A 16,959-nucleotide genomic window follows, 5' to 3' on the forward strand; every position below is an offset into this window, starting at 1 on the left:
AGGTGGAAAACCCAATGCAATGAGGGGAACTACATCCTAGTAAAAACAAGAAAACTCCTAAGCAATAAAACCAAAAGAAGAAAGAGACACAGACACAACTCAACCTACAAAAGCAATAATAGTTGCAGGAAACAGCAACCACTATTCATTGATATCTATTGACATAAATGGACTCAACTCCCCAATAAAGAGACATAGGCTATCAGACTGGATACATAAACAAAATCCAGCATTTTGCTGCATACAGGAAACTCATCTCAGAGACAAAGACAGACACTATCTCAGAGTAAAAGGTTGGGAAAAAAACTTCCAAGCAAACGGCCCCAGGAAGCAAGCTGGAGTGGCTATTCTAATATCGAATAAAGTAAATTTCCAACCAAAAGTTATCAAAAAAGAAAAGAAAGGACACTTTTTACTCATTACCGGGGAAATCTGTCAGGAGGAACTCTCAATCCTTAACATATATGCTCCAAATGAAAAAGCACCCACATTCATAAAAGAAACCCAACTAAAGTTCAAAAAATACATTTCACCCCACACAATAATAGTGGGAGACTTTAATACCCTACTCTCACCAATCGACAGATCATGGAAACAGAAACTGAACAAGGACACTGTAAAACTAGCAGAGACTATGAACCAACTGGAGTTAATAAATATCTACAGAACATATCATCCTAAAGTAAAAGAATACACCTTCCTCTCAGCACCCCATGGCACCTTCTCGAAAATTGACAACATAATTGGACACAGAACGAGCCTCAATCGATATAGGAAGATTGAAATACTCCCATCCATCCTCTAAGATCACCATGGTCTAAGGCTGGTCTTTAAAAACAACAAAGACAACAAAAAGCCCACATACACATAGAAACTAAACAACGCTCTGTTAAACGATAGCAGGGTTAAAGAAGAAATAAAGAAAGAAATTAAGGATTTTCTAGAATTCAATGAAAATGAAAACACAACATACCCAAACCTATGGGAAGCAATGAAAGCAGTACTGAGAGGAAAACTCATAGCTCTGAGTGCTTCCAAAAAGAAACTGGAAAGAGCTTACATCAGCAACCTGACAGCACAGCTAAAAGCTCTAGAACAGAAGGAAGCAGATTCACGCAAGAGGTGTAGACAGCAAGAAATAATCAAACTTAGGGCAGAAATAGACCAAATCGAAACAAAAAGAACCATCGAAAGAATCAACAAAACCAAGAGCTGCTTCTTTGAGAAAATCAACAAGATTGATAAACCCCTAGCCAGACTAACTAGAGGGCAAAGAGAGAGTATACAAATTAACAAAATCAGAAAGGAAAGTGGAGACATAACAACTGAAACTGAGGAAATTCAAGAAATCATCAGATCCTACTACAAAAGCCTATATACTCCACAAAGTTGGAAAATCTGGAGGAAATGGATGAATTCCTAGACAGATACAAGATCCTAAAGTTACACCAGGACCAGGTAAACCATCTAAACAATCCCATACACCTAAAGAAATAGAAGAAGTCATCACAAGCCTCCCAACCAAGAAAAGCCCAGGTCCAGATGGGTTCAGTGCAGAATTTTATCAGACATTTATTGTGGACATAACACCAATACTCTCCAAACTATTCCACAAGATAGAATCAGATGGAATACTACCTAATTCATTTTTTTTTGAGGCTACAATTACCCTCATTCCTAAACCACACAAAGACCCTACAAGGAAAGTGAACTTCAGACCAATCTCATTTAAGAACATTGATTCAAAAATACTCAACAAAATCTTTGCAAACCGAATCCAAGAACACATTAAAATTATCATTCATCATGACCAAGTAGGCTTCATCCCTAGGATGCAGGGATGGTTTAATATAAGGAAATCCATCAATGTAATCCACCATATAAACAAACTCAAAGAACAAAATCACATGATCATCTCACTAGATGCTGAGAAAGCATTTGACATAATTCAACACACCTTCATGTTAAAAGTCCTGGAAAGAACAGGAATCCAAGGCCCATATTTAAACATAATAAAAGCAATATACAGCAAACCAACAGCCAACATCAAACTTAATGGCGAGAAACTTGAAGCAATCCCACTAAAATCAGGGACTCAACAAGGCTGCCCACTCTCTTCCTACCTATTCAACATAGTGCTGGAAGTCCTGGCTGGAGCAATTAGACAGCAAAAGGAAATCAAAGGGATCAAATCAGAAAGGAAGAAGTAAAAACATCACTCTTTGCAGATGACATGAGAGTGTACTTAAGTGACCCCACTAATTCCACCAGAGAACTCCTACAGCTGATAAACAAGTTCAGCAAAGTGGCTGGATATAAAATTAACTCAAACAAATCAGTAGCCTTCCTTTATTCAAAGGACAAACATGTGGAGACAGATATTGGGGAAAAAATACCCTTCACAATAGTCACAAAAACTATGAAATACCTTGGTGTGACTCTAACTAAGCAAGTGAAGGACCTGTATGAGAAGAACTTCAAACCTCTAAAGAAGGAAATCGAGGAAGATCTCAGAAAATGGAAAGATCTCCCATGCTCATGGATTGGAAGGATCAATATTTTTAAAATGGCCATCCTACCAAAAGCAATCTACAGATTCAACGCAATCACCATCAAAATTCCAACCCAGTTCTTCATTGAGTTGCAAAGATCAATGTGCAATTTCAGCTGGAATAACAAAAAACCTAGAATAGCGAAATCCATCCTCAACAACAAGAAAACATCTGCGGAATCACTATCCCTGACCTCAAGCTATATTACAAGGCAATTGTGCTGAAAACTGCATGGTACTGGTACCGAAATAGGCACGTGGATCAATGGAATCAAATAGATGATCCAGAAATGAGCCCTCACATATATGGTCACCTGATTTTTCACAAAGGAGCTGTAAACATTCAATGGAAAAAGAACAGCCTATTCAACAAATGGTGTTGGTCCAACTGACACTCAGCATGCAGAAAAATGAAAATAGACCCTTTCTTATCTCCTTGTACAAAGCTCAAGTGTAAGTGGATCAAAGATCTCCACATTAAACCAGATACACTGAAACTACTAGATGAGAAAGTAGGGAAAACCTTAGAACACATAGGCACAGGAGAAAATTTTCTGAACAAAACACCAATGGCTCAAGCTCTAAGGTCAAAGATTAACAAATGGGACTTAATGAGATTGCAAAGTTTCTGTAAGGCTAAGGACATTGTCAAGAAAACAAAACGGCAGCCAACAGAATGGGAAAAGATCTTTACCTTCTCCACATCAGATAGAGGCCTAATATCCAAGGTATACAAAGAACTCAAAAAGCTAGACACCAGAGAATCAAATAACCCTATTAAAAAAATGGGGTACAGAGCTGAACAAAACGTCCTCAATTGAGGAATATGGAGTGGCTGAGAAACATCTAAGGAAGTGTTCCACATCCTTAGTCATCAGGGAAATGCAAATCAAAACAACCCTGAGATTCCACCTCACACCAGTCAGATTGGCCAAGATCCAAAACTCAGATGACAGCAGATGCTGGCGAGGTTGTGGAGAAAGAGGAACACTTCTCCACTCTTGGTGGGGTTGTAAACTGATACAACCACTCTGGAAATCAGTCTGGCGATTTCTCAGAAAATTGGACATAGTACTACCTGAAGACCCAGCTATTCCACTTCTGGGCATATACCCCAGAGACACTCCAATATACAACAAAGATACATGCATCACAATGTTCATAGCTGCTCTATTTATAATAGCCAGAAGCTGGAAAGAACCCAGATGTCTTTCAGTAGATGAATGGATACAAAAACTGTGGTACATTTACACAATGGAGTACTACTCAGCCACCAGAAACAATGACTTAACCAAATTCTTAAGAAAATAGTTGCACCTAGAGAATATTATCCTGAGTGAGATAACCCAGTCACAAAAGAACAGACATAATATGTAGTCATTGGTAGTGGGATGCTAACCCCAGAGGCTCTGACTACCCCAGAAACAACTCACAGACTGTGTGAAGCTCAAGAAAAAAACAAAACAAAACAAAACAAAAAAACCATTATGCTCAATCCTTACACACCAAGAAAACGTTGACTAATTCCGGGTTACAACCTGTTTTACATGTACTTTTTGCTCATTGTAACTAGTAAGACCTTAATGCAGAGTATCAAACCTTAAAAAAAAGCAAAAGAAAAGCCAAGCACTGACAAAAATGTATGTGTATACATTTATGCAAAAAATGTTTAAAATTTTTTTCTTTTATCTTTGTTTTTTAAAATAAAGTTAAAAAAAATGATAGCCATAGGGATGGCACTCCTAGGAGGTGTGGCCTCATTGGAGGAAGTTTGTTACTAGGTAGGTGGGCTTTGACGTCTCAGATGCTTAGGTTCTGCCCAGCACAAAAATACAGTCTCCTCCTGATTGCTTTCAGATCAAGATGTAGACCTCTTAGCTCCTTCAGCACCATGTCTGCCTTCAGGCTGCCTTGCTTCTTGTCATGATGATAATGGACTAAACCTCTAAAACTGTAAGCCAGCCCCATTAAATATTTTTTATAAGAGTTTCCTGGGTGATGGTTTTGTTCCACAGCAATAAAATTCTAATAAAAATATTACCTTTCATAAGTAATTTTGCTCATCCTAAAAGTTAGAGGTTGTCGATGGAAAAAAGAAAAAGCAGTTTCTAGTGTGGCATACCTCACCTCAAGTTTTTATTCAGGAGTATTCTAGACACCTCCAAAGTAATACAAGCTATTACTGTTGCTCTAGGTTACCACCAGAACTTGATAGGAAGACCTTAATACTAGTGAGATCGTAAGACATCAGTCACAGGATGTGGAGAAATCAAGTTGGTACTGATCAGGGAGTTCTTCCTCTCTAGTAGCTTTGACTGCAATGCTAAGTGCCATCCAGGTGTGTGGGGAATCATCCATAGTCTTACTCAGCTGTGAACTCCACGAACTGCAATAATGATTTCCATGGAAAGATAAGCCCATGGCTATTGATGTATAATCACGTGAATATTACAGAGGTAACTAGCCACTTTTCGATTGGATTTAGTGCCCTCTTTATAGGAGGAACCACATGTCTGGTCCTATAAGTCTGAATATGAAATCAGGGTTAGGGAGTTCAAGGACACAGGATTTAATGATCACAGTGCCATATCTGTCTAGCCATCGATTAGAGAAGCTTTCAGACATTATCATACAAATTCCTTCTTTTGCAGTAGATGATATTTAATGCAGAAATATCTGTGGTCTGCAAGGCCACAAACTGGACTTCTGTACCATCATATGAGGTTCAGAAACAACTGCAAAAGAGGAAGTTGAAAGCCTTTTGAAGCCAAAGTTCAGGAAGACATAGAATGAAACGGTGTCTTCCAGATATGGTAATCTCACAGCACCTATGGCTGCCTGCAAATGACAAACACATTCAACATTCTAGCGTGGAATGGGAAAGGCTAAAATCCCCTACACCTAACTGAGTATGGTGATCTGAATAAGAATGGCCCTAGAGGCCTATGTATTTGAGTACGCAGTCCCTATTAGGTGGATTGGGTGGGAAGGATTAGGAGGTGTGGCCTTGTTGGAAGAGATTGTCACTAGTGGTGGGTTTTGAGGTTTCAAAAGCCCAACCCAGCCCCAGTATTTCTGTCTCTCTATTTTCCCTTCTTTGCCTGCAAATATGGATCAGATGTGAACTCTACTGTTCCTGCCATCATGGTCCGCACCATGACAGAACTGTGCTAACCCTCTAAAACTGTAAGTCCCCAATTAAATATTTTATGTTTCCTTGGTCATTGTGTCTCTTCACCATAATAAAACAGTAACTATGACACCGAGGAACTATGGACAATTGATGTCTCCAGAGGAGCAACAGAGAAGTTTTCTTCTAAGAGTATTGTTCCTGTTAGCACGACAACTCAACGGATTGCTCCATACTCAGAAGTTTAACGACTGCACAAACTTAGAGTCCATGACCACCAAGAAAGTGACAGATTCTCGCCATAACCTCGCAGTAGATATGTAGCTTCCCCTGAGTCTCAATTTTAGCTCAATGACTTGTGCTTCAGACATATGAAACTATGAGGCAAATTTGGTACATGGTGATCTGTTACAGTGGCAACAGAAATAATATATTTACCTAATCAGCTGTATAAGGATTAAATGAGAGAATTTATATAATTTTTGGCATAGAATTTTACAAACAGTGATAATACAAGAAATGTGACTATTGTGGTAGTTAACATTTTTTTTTCAGTATTGATTGAACTGGTATGTCAAATATCAGTCCAAATACTTAGGATTTAATACAAAACAGGCTTGATCCAACAAAGGAGACAGCCAGATACACATTACTTCTAATATGAAGTCTATACTGCTGAGACAGATGCAGATACTTATACCCAACCATTGGACTGAAGTTGGAAACCCCTGGATTGAATTTTGGAAAGGCTAGAAGAAGCTGAAGAGGAAGCAATCCCACGGGAAGACCAGAAGTTTCAATTAACCCAGACCTTTGAGATCTCTCAGGCAGCATATAAGAGCTGGTCTGAGAGCCCCAACACAAATACAGCAGAGAACTTCCTCATCTGGCCTCAGTGGGAGTAGATATGCCTAACCCTTGAGAGACTTGAGGCCCTAGGGAGGGGGGAGGCCTAGCTGGGCCATAGAAGCCATTCTCTTGGAGACTAGGGAGGAATAGGAGGAGGAATGGGATAAGAAACTGTGGGAGGGCAGAGGTGGAGGGAGCCAAGGACTGGATTGTAAAAAATAAAAGTAATAATAATAAAAAGTATGTGCTGGTTTGTATAATTTTTCATACTTTATGGTGTTATGACATTTTGAGAAGGGGACTTTTCTGAGCAGAGAAATCCTACCTTTCCAAAGCAAGTTAACTCACAGGATTAGCAAACAACTTCCTGGCAAATAGGTCTGTCACATACTGCTAAAAGCCTGCTTGATTAGATTCTCCTGTGCCAAGCCGCTGTTTTCTCCATACAAACTTATCAGAGGACAAGATACTAGGCAGAAGGATAAAAGATACTAGACAGAGGGACAGCACTTCTGCCCTTAAATACACTGGACTTTTTTTATTAGCCAATCCTAAACTGTTTGCCTTGCACTGCCAGTAAAGGCCAGCGATCTGTGTTTCTCTTCACCTCTGTTCCTTTCTCCTGAGCAGCCTCAGTGCTTTCCCTGTGTGGCCCTGTGTTGTATTCTGTCCTCTTAGTTTCAAGGGGGAACTGTGAGCATTAATAAGCTTTTCAAAACTTGAGGTGCAATGGTCTATGTCATCACTCAATTTTTTTTTTTGCAAATTAATTTCTGACACAAAACATTTATGGACCTTGGAGAATCTTATCGCCCACCGTAGAGCAGAAGCCGAGAGAAATAGAGTCAACTGTGTTAAGATCAAGAATATTTCATGTTTCCCACTGACATTGGCGGTAACCACATCTAAAGAATACATTTCTATTCTTAAAAATAACTCTGTTAGTCAGTGGATAGTTAGTGGTGGTTCCTGCCTGTATTCCCAGCAACTGAGAGGCAAGACAGAGGCAAACACAATGTTATGAATTTGAGGTCAGCCCGGTCTATACAGAAAGTTCCAGGCCATCCAAGGCTACATGCTGGGACCCTGCCTCATATCCCCTAACCTCAGGAAAAGTCTTTAGATGGACACAGTCACTCCTTCCTGTAATCCCAACACTTAGGAGGTTGAGAGAGAAGGGTCCATATGAGTCAGGGCTTGTGAGTGCCAGGACATCCTGAGTTTTAGAGTGAGACCCTGTCTCAACAAACAAACACAACCACAACAACATAAACTCACCCACTTCAGTCTTTAAGGTTTTGTTTACTGTTGATAAGCCATAGGCTTTGTGTCTATACCAGCCAAAGTAATAAGAAAATGAAAATGGAAAGTAAATTAATTCCCTTCCACTGCTTAAAATTAAAAGGGTCCTTTTGTTTCACGTTGTACTGTTAGCTTTGGCAGCAACAAGACTTTTCCTCTCCGCTGTGAGGGCTTTGCTTACCAGAATGGATAGACAGGGTCATGACCTATCCCTTGGCATCCGAAGGAGTATGGAGCAATTAGAGCTTTCTGAGAACCACCATCCCTAAACAGCCACGAAATGGTCAGTGGAACAGAAAATCCTGGCAGTGTTCACACTGTGCTGGGCTAACACTGTGTACTCATAATGAAAGTTCTGTAGGTGACCCCGACACTGACAACATTCCAGGGTTGCACAACTTCCTCTGTAAAAGTCAGCAGGGTATGGTGAGACTGCTCTGGGGAAATGCTGTTTTTCTTCTTTTTATACTCAATCTGCTGTGGAGAGCGATGGCCGCCCTTAATGCTAACTCATCTTTTAGTAATTCTCTTGGTTAGCAGTTCTTACTAGACCCACAAGAAATAGGAACAGAAATAGTGAAGGTTCAGAGAAATTTCAACCTGACAGAAATAAACCAAGGTGGGGTGAGTAAGAGGGCCTTCCCCCCTTGGTTTTAACCATTATCAACTTCAGAATCTTGATGAGGAATATAGAGGACACTCCCTCTGCCCACATATCTTCAAGACAATGAGAAAGAGCCTGTGAGAAATGATTGAAACGTTTGCCCGACAACTGTACTGACATCAGTTAGCTTACACCCATGATGCCTGAGGCTTGGGACGCCTCTTTTGCTTTGTCCTGTGTTTGCTCTGGTCCCTCAGAGACTCCTGTGCACATTTCTGATCAGCTTGGTCTGTATTTTTGTGCTGTATTTTTTGAGTGCAGGGAAAACTCAACTACAACTATTATCCAAAGTTTCCTTTTGCACATCAACTCTAAGATTGCCCTGGGGAGTGATGTGTGGTGTTTAATGTTAATGGCTCTGCAAACAGCTGGTTGTTTAGAACTTTTCCTTCTGTAAGAGCAGCCCTACAACTTGTGGGATTCTCCCCACTTCCTGCCACACAGCAAGTCACATGCTTCTCGGTGGGAAAAATAATCCACATAAAATGGGACAACAGGCTTAATGATTTCTCCTAGACTATATATAAGGGACTCACTGGGGCCAACTAGGGTTAACGTTTAATCATTTCATTTCACCTGTAGGGTCCTATAGCTATAGGGCTCCTCTTATGATCCCACTTATTTTTTTGGTTGATAGAATTTTTGGGAAGTAGGCACTGTGGAGATGCATGCTCTGGCCTTCTTAAGCCCACAGTACATGTATTTATTTATTTATTTATTTATTTATTTATTTATTTATTTTATTTATTTATTTTATTTATTAAATGATGACTTTTAAAAATATAAAAAGCTTCATTACAATGACTTTTCAATTTTTCTTTCTTCTTCAGGAATAACTCTCTTTCACCCTAACCCTCCTTCTTGTCTAGAACTTTAACTGAAAGGAAATTAAATTCAAGGCCTGATAATCCTGTTGCTGGTTTTTGGTATTCTCTTCATAGTATATTTTAGTCCTTAACAATTAAGACCTTCCACAATCTGTCAGTCTCTGCAATGCTGAATTCGCTCTTTAAGGAGAAATAATGTTTCCTATACTTTCCTTAGTTTTAGTTGTCTGAATATAATTTGTTTAGGCTGTCTCTTATTCACGGAGATGGAATGCAGGGTGAGCACACAGAGAGAAGTATCTTGTCAGTTGTTAGCTAGGAGATTTAGGGCTTACTACCGTCACGGGACACCTGGGCACCATCGATTGCTGGAATTCACAGTCATTAGCGAAGCTGTGATTTATCTTGTATAAACACCACAGTGCCTGGGACTGTGGAACTGGAGTGTAATTAATTCTTGTGTAAATGCCAGGTCCTTGAAAGGGCCCATGCTCTCACATAGGGGGAAGAGGTCATTGTGTGGGGCTCGAGCTCCTGACTTCCTGACTGCAGTGAGTGTTGGGCAAGCTTTTCTTCCCAGCCCCCTAACCCCCTCCTTATAAAAACCTCCAGCTTTCAATCCTCGTGGCCGTTACCTCTGTCTCCTGTGTGAGATATGTATTGGCCCGGAGCTCCGTAATTAAACCACCTCGTGCTTTTGTAGCAAGAAGGTTTCTCGAGTTTCACTGGGTAACCCCGTGTCCTGAGACTCGAGTGGGGGTCCCCGAAAGGGGGTCCTACAAACAAGTGGTGGCCAATGACCATCTGAAACCCAGAGACAGACGGACAAACTCCAGACAGGTACGATGGCATGCCTCTCAGGAAGCTGTAGGGTGCCTCGGCCTTTCCATGTCCCAACGTACATCCTGTGTGGGGCAGCCGCTCAGCTGGAGCATTGGAGATGGGCCGGCTTTAGACACCCTCCTCTTTCTTCCAAGACTGAGTCCCACATTATAAAATAATCACTAAAAATGTAATATAAAAGCTTTCTTTCGTATGCTACATCCAGGGAGAGCCCATCAGCAGGGCTCACACTGTCTTTAGCTTTTCTTCAATAAAACAAAAGATCAACAACAAAGCAAAGCAAACCTAATACCACAAACATTGGTACCCTAGGGATGATATCTGCAGACGACTTTCCATCTGCCCAGCCCCCATCCCTCTCCCCTGCCCATCTTCTCAGACTTAGAACCCTGAGGGTGGGTCACCATCCCTCCCCCCTTCAAGGAGCAGAAAGGGCTGAGAGCAGGAAAGGGGAGACAGCATCTTATCAAAGAATATCACTTCTAATTATTTTTATTCAAATATTTTTAAAAGGCACCCACACCAGTTGCTGTTTTTCTCTGGTAGCTCCCTGAGCTGAGTCGCTTCATCTCCACCCCTGCCATGTGGAATCCTTTCTAGGCTGCGCCAGAGGAGAGTTCGAGAGAAGTCTCCTTGAACTTTCATTCCTCATCACAATGACTGAGTGGAGTGTGCACCAAAGAGAAAGATGATGTCGGTGGGGGGAGGGGCGGAGACAGAAAGATGGAGGTCAGGAGGTATGAGGGCAAGGCAAGAGACAGAACAGGACAGCACAGAGAAGCCCACAGGAAGTCCTCGCTATTCCTGTGGATAATAGCCCAGGCTGGCCCATCCCAGTACTATCCTGTCTGTCAGCTTATCTGTCCATCTGCCTCTCAAAATTTGAAGATGGTGCTAAACCCCGAGTGGAGACATACTTCAGTCCCCGTGGGCCAGGCTGGTTTGCCTTTCCCTGGGCAGCGTCTCACTCCACTCTGCAACTCTCTGCCTACTTTCCCCACAGAACATCTGTTTGAAGAAAAACTTAAGGAAGGAAGGAAGGAAGGAAGGAAGGAAGGAAGGAAGGAAGGAAGGAAGGAAGGAAGGAAGGAAGAAAGAAAGAAAGAAAGAAAGAAAGAAAGAAAGAAAGAAAGAAAGAAAAGCCACCACCAGGGGTGGATTACAAATTCAGCAGGCAGGCAAGTGCTCTACTACTGAGCTACTCGGCTATCCTAGCTAGTAAAAACCCTGACTACATGACTTGATACAGAAAACTGTGTTAGAGGAGGCCAGGTGTCCCAAGCCTCTTTTTCGAGCCTCCCTGAACAACTCTTCCTTCACATCCACAGAGAGGACAGGAGTATGTCTGAAATTTTGTCCAGACTTCACCAATCAAGCACCATGCTTTGTAAGAAACTTAGTCCCAAAAGGTTCTTTCCCCCAAGATAGACGATTTAGAAGGCATCTTCTAACAGCTTGTTCTCTAGAGGGAGGGGTGTGTGTGTGCCTCTAAATGACAAGAAGCCACTACTTGGTCTTACCTGTCTCCATGTTTAAATTTACTGTGGGTGCTGGTAGATGCTTCAATTAGATTTCTCTGGAGGCTTCTCCTTCTGTTTCCCCCACTGACACTGTCATGAGTCTCTGACTCTTCTTCTCCTTTCTGACCTGTTCCCTCCCTACTCTGGGTTGCGGGGGATGCAGAAGCAGACTGCAACCTGTGGAGGGCACCTCATTCTGATTGTGCAGTGCACAAGGTTTGTGAACGGTGAAAATAAGAGACTGCGGCTGCTGTAGTCATAATTACTAGCTAGTATAGCCCGGTAGCTCAGGAGTAGGGCTCTTGTCTGTTATACATACGGATGCCTAAATCCCTGTGTTCAACACACACATGCACACACACACAAACACACACACACACACACACACACACAGTTGTTAGTAGCTTGCAAGGACATTTCAATCAATCTGGTTGATTTCCCTCCAGACTGACCTTTACAAATGAGGTGAAGAATTTTGACAGTATCTAATCTAAACTTTATCTTGACTTTTTTTCCCTAGTACTCATTTCACTTCTTCCCTGATTTAGCCCTACAGAATGTATCGCTGACAGTGTGTTTTTCATTTCTCACATGTTTGTAATTAGTTCCTTCTAAATGGAATGTGTGCTCCGTGGAGTTTTATCTGCTGTTATCTGCCCACTGAGGACAGAACTGCACACACAATGGAGCTCATTCAGTATTTGTTAAGTAAGGGTACATGCTCTGATACCAGTCAATGTCAGCAAATAGCCTTTAAAGCTAGAAGAAAACAATAACAATGGCTTTATTAACACAAGATGTTAACTGTTATCATCAGGATTGCCTTTGACTTTAGGGAAAGAAAACATTTCACACATTTAGCTACATGCCACAGCTAAACAGAGTTCTAAGCAAAGGTCTTTTAACTTAAAGCTCTTACACATGTTACAAAGAGAAATTCTACATTAATAAACTAATTTCTTTGTCCAGCTGAGTAAAATCATTCTTTGCTTTTGAAAACAGGCTTACTTGTTGTCGGTTGGTTTTTATTCTTTTCCTTTCTCTTTTCTTCCTCTTTCCCTTTCTTGCTACTGCTTCTGATTCTTATTCTTATTTTCTCCTCCTCTTTCTTCTTTGCCCATTTTCTCCCTCTCCCTCCCCCTCTCCCTTCCTCCATCCCTCTCCTTCCTTCCCTCCCTCTTCCTTCCCCCCCTCTTACACACACACACACACACACACACACACACACACACACACACACACACACAAAGTATTAGTACATTGTACAGACTGGTACTAAAATCCAGGTTCAACAAACTGTCAGGTGCCAGTTTCCCTGGTGACTGGGACCACAAGCACACATCATCATGCCTAGCTTATTTGGTTTATAACTGATTTCTTTTGTAATTCAAGCAAAAATATCAGTTCCTGGTACATTCTGCTCTTAATTTCTACATAGCAGTCCATGAAAACTTGGTAAAGTGTCTATAATCAACAGTACAAAACCTTTTTTTTTTCAAAATAAAATTTGTATTGGCTACTTTTATGATGTGCTAAATATGCCTCATATCTCTAAAATTACAAGTAAGTTTTTGTTAGTTTTCTACAATGGCATGTTTGGGTTCATTTTACCCTGGCTTATTAAAAAGAAACTGGCTCTGGGTGAGGTGCTGCAGTGCCTGGGATTTTGAGAAGAACAAAGGGAGCATTTAGAGATGTTTTCTGCTATCCTGGAAGCAGATATTTCTATCCGATGAACGGAAGAAAATGCAGAGTTAAGCAAGCTGTGCATGTCCAACACACACGAATGACATCCTTTTGTATTTAGAGAAGCCTGGTCACTAGGAATGGTTTTTGTTTTGTTTTATTTTGTTTTGCTTCCCCGTCATGGTTTACCAGAACCAATCTGAGTTGGAAAGTGCTATTTGCTTTAATGAAATTATTTACTCTTGTGCAACGTTAAATTGTGTCAGTCAGGCAAATAAAGCCCTGTTTATAAAAGTTCCTGCTTCTAGTTTCACTTTATTGTGTCGCAGGCTCCAAGAGGGAGAAAGATGAAGTTTTTGCTGCTTAGTTCATTTCTATTTCTGTATAGTTCCGTAGCCTGGACAAGAGATAAGCATTATTACATCGGAATTACTGAAGTATTATGGAACTATGCTCCTGGCAATGAAGAAAAGAAACTTATTTCAGTTGACACGTGAGTCTCTATTCTTTGTTGTTTATGGGCCAAACTTACAAGTTTTTATTACCTTAAGTAAAACAAGGCCAACAAGAAAAGCAATGTAAACACAGAAAATGCAAACTGTTGACTTGAAAATTTAATGCTTTTATTAGTTTCTTTATTGTCCCTAATATTTGTTGTTGTGAAGCTGCCCTGTTTCTTCTCTCTTGGTCTGAGAGAGCTAGGTTGGCTTTTTACTCTCTCCTATGTTTTTGGCTACTCAGTCCTTTATCTCCCAAGTGTGTTCTGCCTCTGGATGTAAAAGTTCTACATACACTATTACTATATACACTGTTACTATATCACTACTTGTTCCTAATGGTGAAAGTACAATATTTTTAATCTTTCAAAGTATCAAATACAGAAATAAAGAAACAGGATTCTGCCTAATACTTTGTGTGTGATTCAGGACAGTGAGTGAGAGTGACTCTCAGCTTATAGTTTTGAGTCCTTATCTATAAAACAAGACAGCCCAGTTATAAAACACAGGACTGCTTTAAAACTGCAGGCAAAGCTCTTAGCACGGTGCTCCCCACATAACGCGTGCAAGCTACGTTTTGTTCTTCTTATGAGGTCCTGATAAAATATCACGTAACTTAAATGTCTTTGTGTTTTAGTTGCTTGATATGAAGCAGTGTTCTTTATACAGAACAATAGTAGGGTCTCCTGGAAGTTTCGCTGAGCTAAGGCCATCACTATTAATAGTATCTAAACATTTACCGACAAATGGAAACTTGGCGTTCAGAGCAAATATTTACTATGTTAGCAAATGTATGAGGATGACAAGAGAAATGAAATGAGCAAAATGAGCAGCAGCTACTAAGACTGTCTCTTTAAAAACAGCTCCATCATTGAGCTGAATCATGTAGCCACTGAGTCACTGATGGCTTTCATTTTATATATGGTTACATTTTTCATGGAAAGAAAAATGCAGTGCTACTCATAAATATCTGATTTGTTACTTTATTAACCTAGTATTAATCAGTAAGGAAAAGGTTTGAACTGATAACTGATTACAAAGACAAGTAGAACTTGTGATTTTTAAAACATGGTTTTGAGGTTGTATTCTCTTCCCAAGAGTTGGTCTTATTTTTACAGATTTTTTTTTTTTTTTTGGAGAAGCCTAATTATGTGTGGATCATTGTTTTCCTGATTAAAATGTGAATTATCAATATTGTTTATTTCCAAGGAAAGGGGCCAAATGCTCTACAAAAAAAAAAAAAAAAAAAAAAAAAAAAAGTACTGGACTGAGTATGTACCTCAGTGGTACCTAATTGAGTAGAAAGCTGTTCTACTCATTGATCCACAGCCCTGCCATTATAGACAATAAAAATGTCAAGTCAGACATTGAGTAGAAACTGTAATGTACTGGCCATGTTGTAAGGTGGTAAACTCTGTGTACGAGGAAGTAGAAGGATGAAAAGGTTTGGTAAGAACTTCAACATGTGATTTCTTTGTTTTAAATATTCTAATGGCATGGAAGATAAGCTTTCTTACCCTATTATTAATAATAATTGTTAATAGGGACACTCAAAGGTACACAGAAAGAAAATATGGCATTCAGTTTTTCAACCGCGTCCAGCTTTCTTTTTAATGATTGCTCTATTGTCTCCTGTGACTTCACTGGCATCTTAGAATCTGTATGTTTTCTCTCATCATCTACACGAACAAGGGTTGTGTCTTCAGTAGCCTTGCCCATGTTATGCTGAACTTTCCCAGAGGAGTGTGGTAGCAACTCTTTTCTACGTCCTCTGTCCTATCTGGAACATGGTAAAATGGCACCAGACATAGGTAGTTCTCTTTCTTGTGTTATGGACAAAGCAAAGCAGAAATAAACAAGTTGAAGAATACATTAACAAAGAGCCCAGCACAAGTGTCTGGTAGAGGACTGGGTGGAAGAATACATTTGATTAGTTAGAGTGAAAAATTTCTAGTTAGATGTTAGAGGTTTGTGATTGGTTACTTTGTGATGTCTCACTTTACTGTTTACTGTCAGGAACGTTCAACCTGGGCTCCACAGGCCACATAAGGCTATCACACGACAGCTATGGAAAGTGGCAGTCATACGCAATGTCAAGTATTGAATACTTCTTTTACATTATATTATTTTTTGATTTGCTTATGTAGGTACCCAAGTTGCTAGACCTGGCTCAACTGAATGGCTTCCCAATTAATTGTTTCCCCACTCCCTTAAAAATAATTTAAAATTATTCAAAGAGGGCATGGTGAGTGTCAGGTGTCAGGTCCCAAAGAAACTCAGGACAAGTGGCTTACTGTGGTGCCTATTAACATACCGGAGTATACAGCTGCCCTCCAGGTTCTCTCAGTATCTGTGATTCCTCTCTGCTTTCTTCATCCCACTCCCTACCTTAAACCTCTCCATCCCAGGCACTTAATTTCCCTTTCCTCGGCTTCTTTTTCCTATATAACCCTGTCATTCCATCCATGTCTCTTGGTTCTCTTGGATCTCTCTTGGCTAGCTCCTGGCCTCTTTGTCCTCTTGACTGTCTTCTCTTCCTCTCTCACTTTCCTCCTCTCTCTCCTCTCAGTCTGAACTCTTCCAGATGTCTCTAGATGTGATCTCCCTCAGATCTACAACAGAACATTTCTCCTCAACAATACTTATGAGCAGTCATGTCCTCAATTTCATTCAGTAAGATGGAGTCAAACCTGAAGTCCATGAGACACTGCCTCAATTTCTTCCTTTTTGAATCCTCTAATGAGGTACAAATCTTCGTCAGCATTATTGGGAAAATTCACGTACAGTGCCCCATTCTCTAGGGCTGCTAAATAAAAATAACAAGCAATGGTTTGTAAGGAACAAGCCCCTCATAAAGGACACACTAAACAACTTTAACATTTCATGGTGTCCATGTGTTATTTGCTACAACAAATTCCATTTCTCCTAAGAAGAAAGTTGATTTATCATTGTATCCTTGCTATGCTTGTAGAGAAAAACTATATTTGAGGCTTGTGCAATATGCCCGTGATTTCTATATATTAAAGGAAGTATTACTGAAATGGCTTGCAAAAAAATTCCAGCCTAAAACTCTAGAATCTGTGGGTGGGA

At 40.3% G+C, this 16,959-nt stretch overlaps 1 protein-coding gene across 3 annotated transcripts in view; it reads left to right on the top strand.

The window, feature by feature from the left end:
- Positions 1-13,710: 13,710 nt before the first annotated feature.
- Positions 13,711-16,959, top strand: part of CP (ceruloplasmin) — a 45,205-nt gene continuing 41,956 nt past the window's right edge. For all 3 annotated transcript variants that reach the window (XM_080929403.1, XM_080929404.1, XM_080929405.1), the window contains exon 1: positions 13,711-13,865. In XM_080929403.1, the coding sequence (XP_080785529.1) occupies positions 13,720-13,865 (146 nt within the window). In that variant the 5' untranslated portion in view covers positions 13,711-13,719. The remainder of the gene's footprint in view (positions 13,866-16,959) is intronic.

This window comes from Micromys minutus (genome assembly GCF_963924665.1).
Source record: "Micromys minutus genome assembly, chromosome: 15".
NCBI lineage: Eukaryota > Metazoa > Chordata > Mammalia > Rodentia > Muridae > Micromys > Micromys minutus.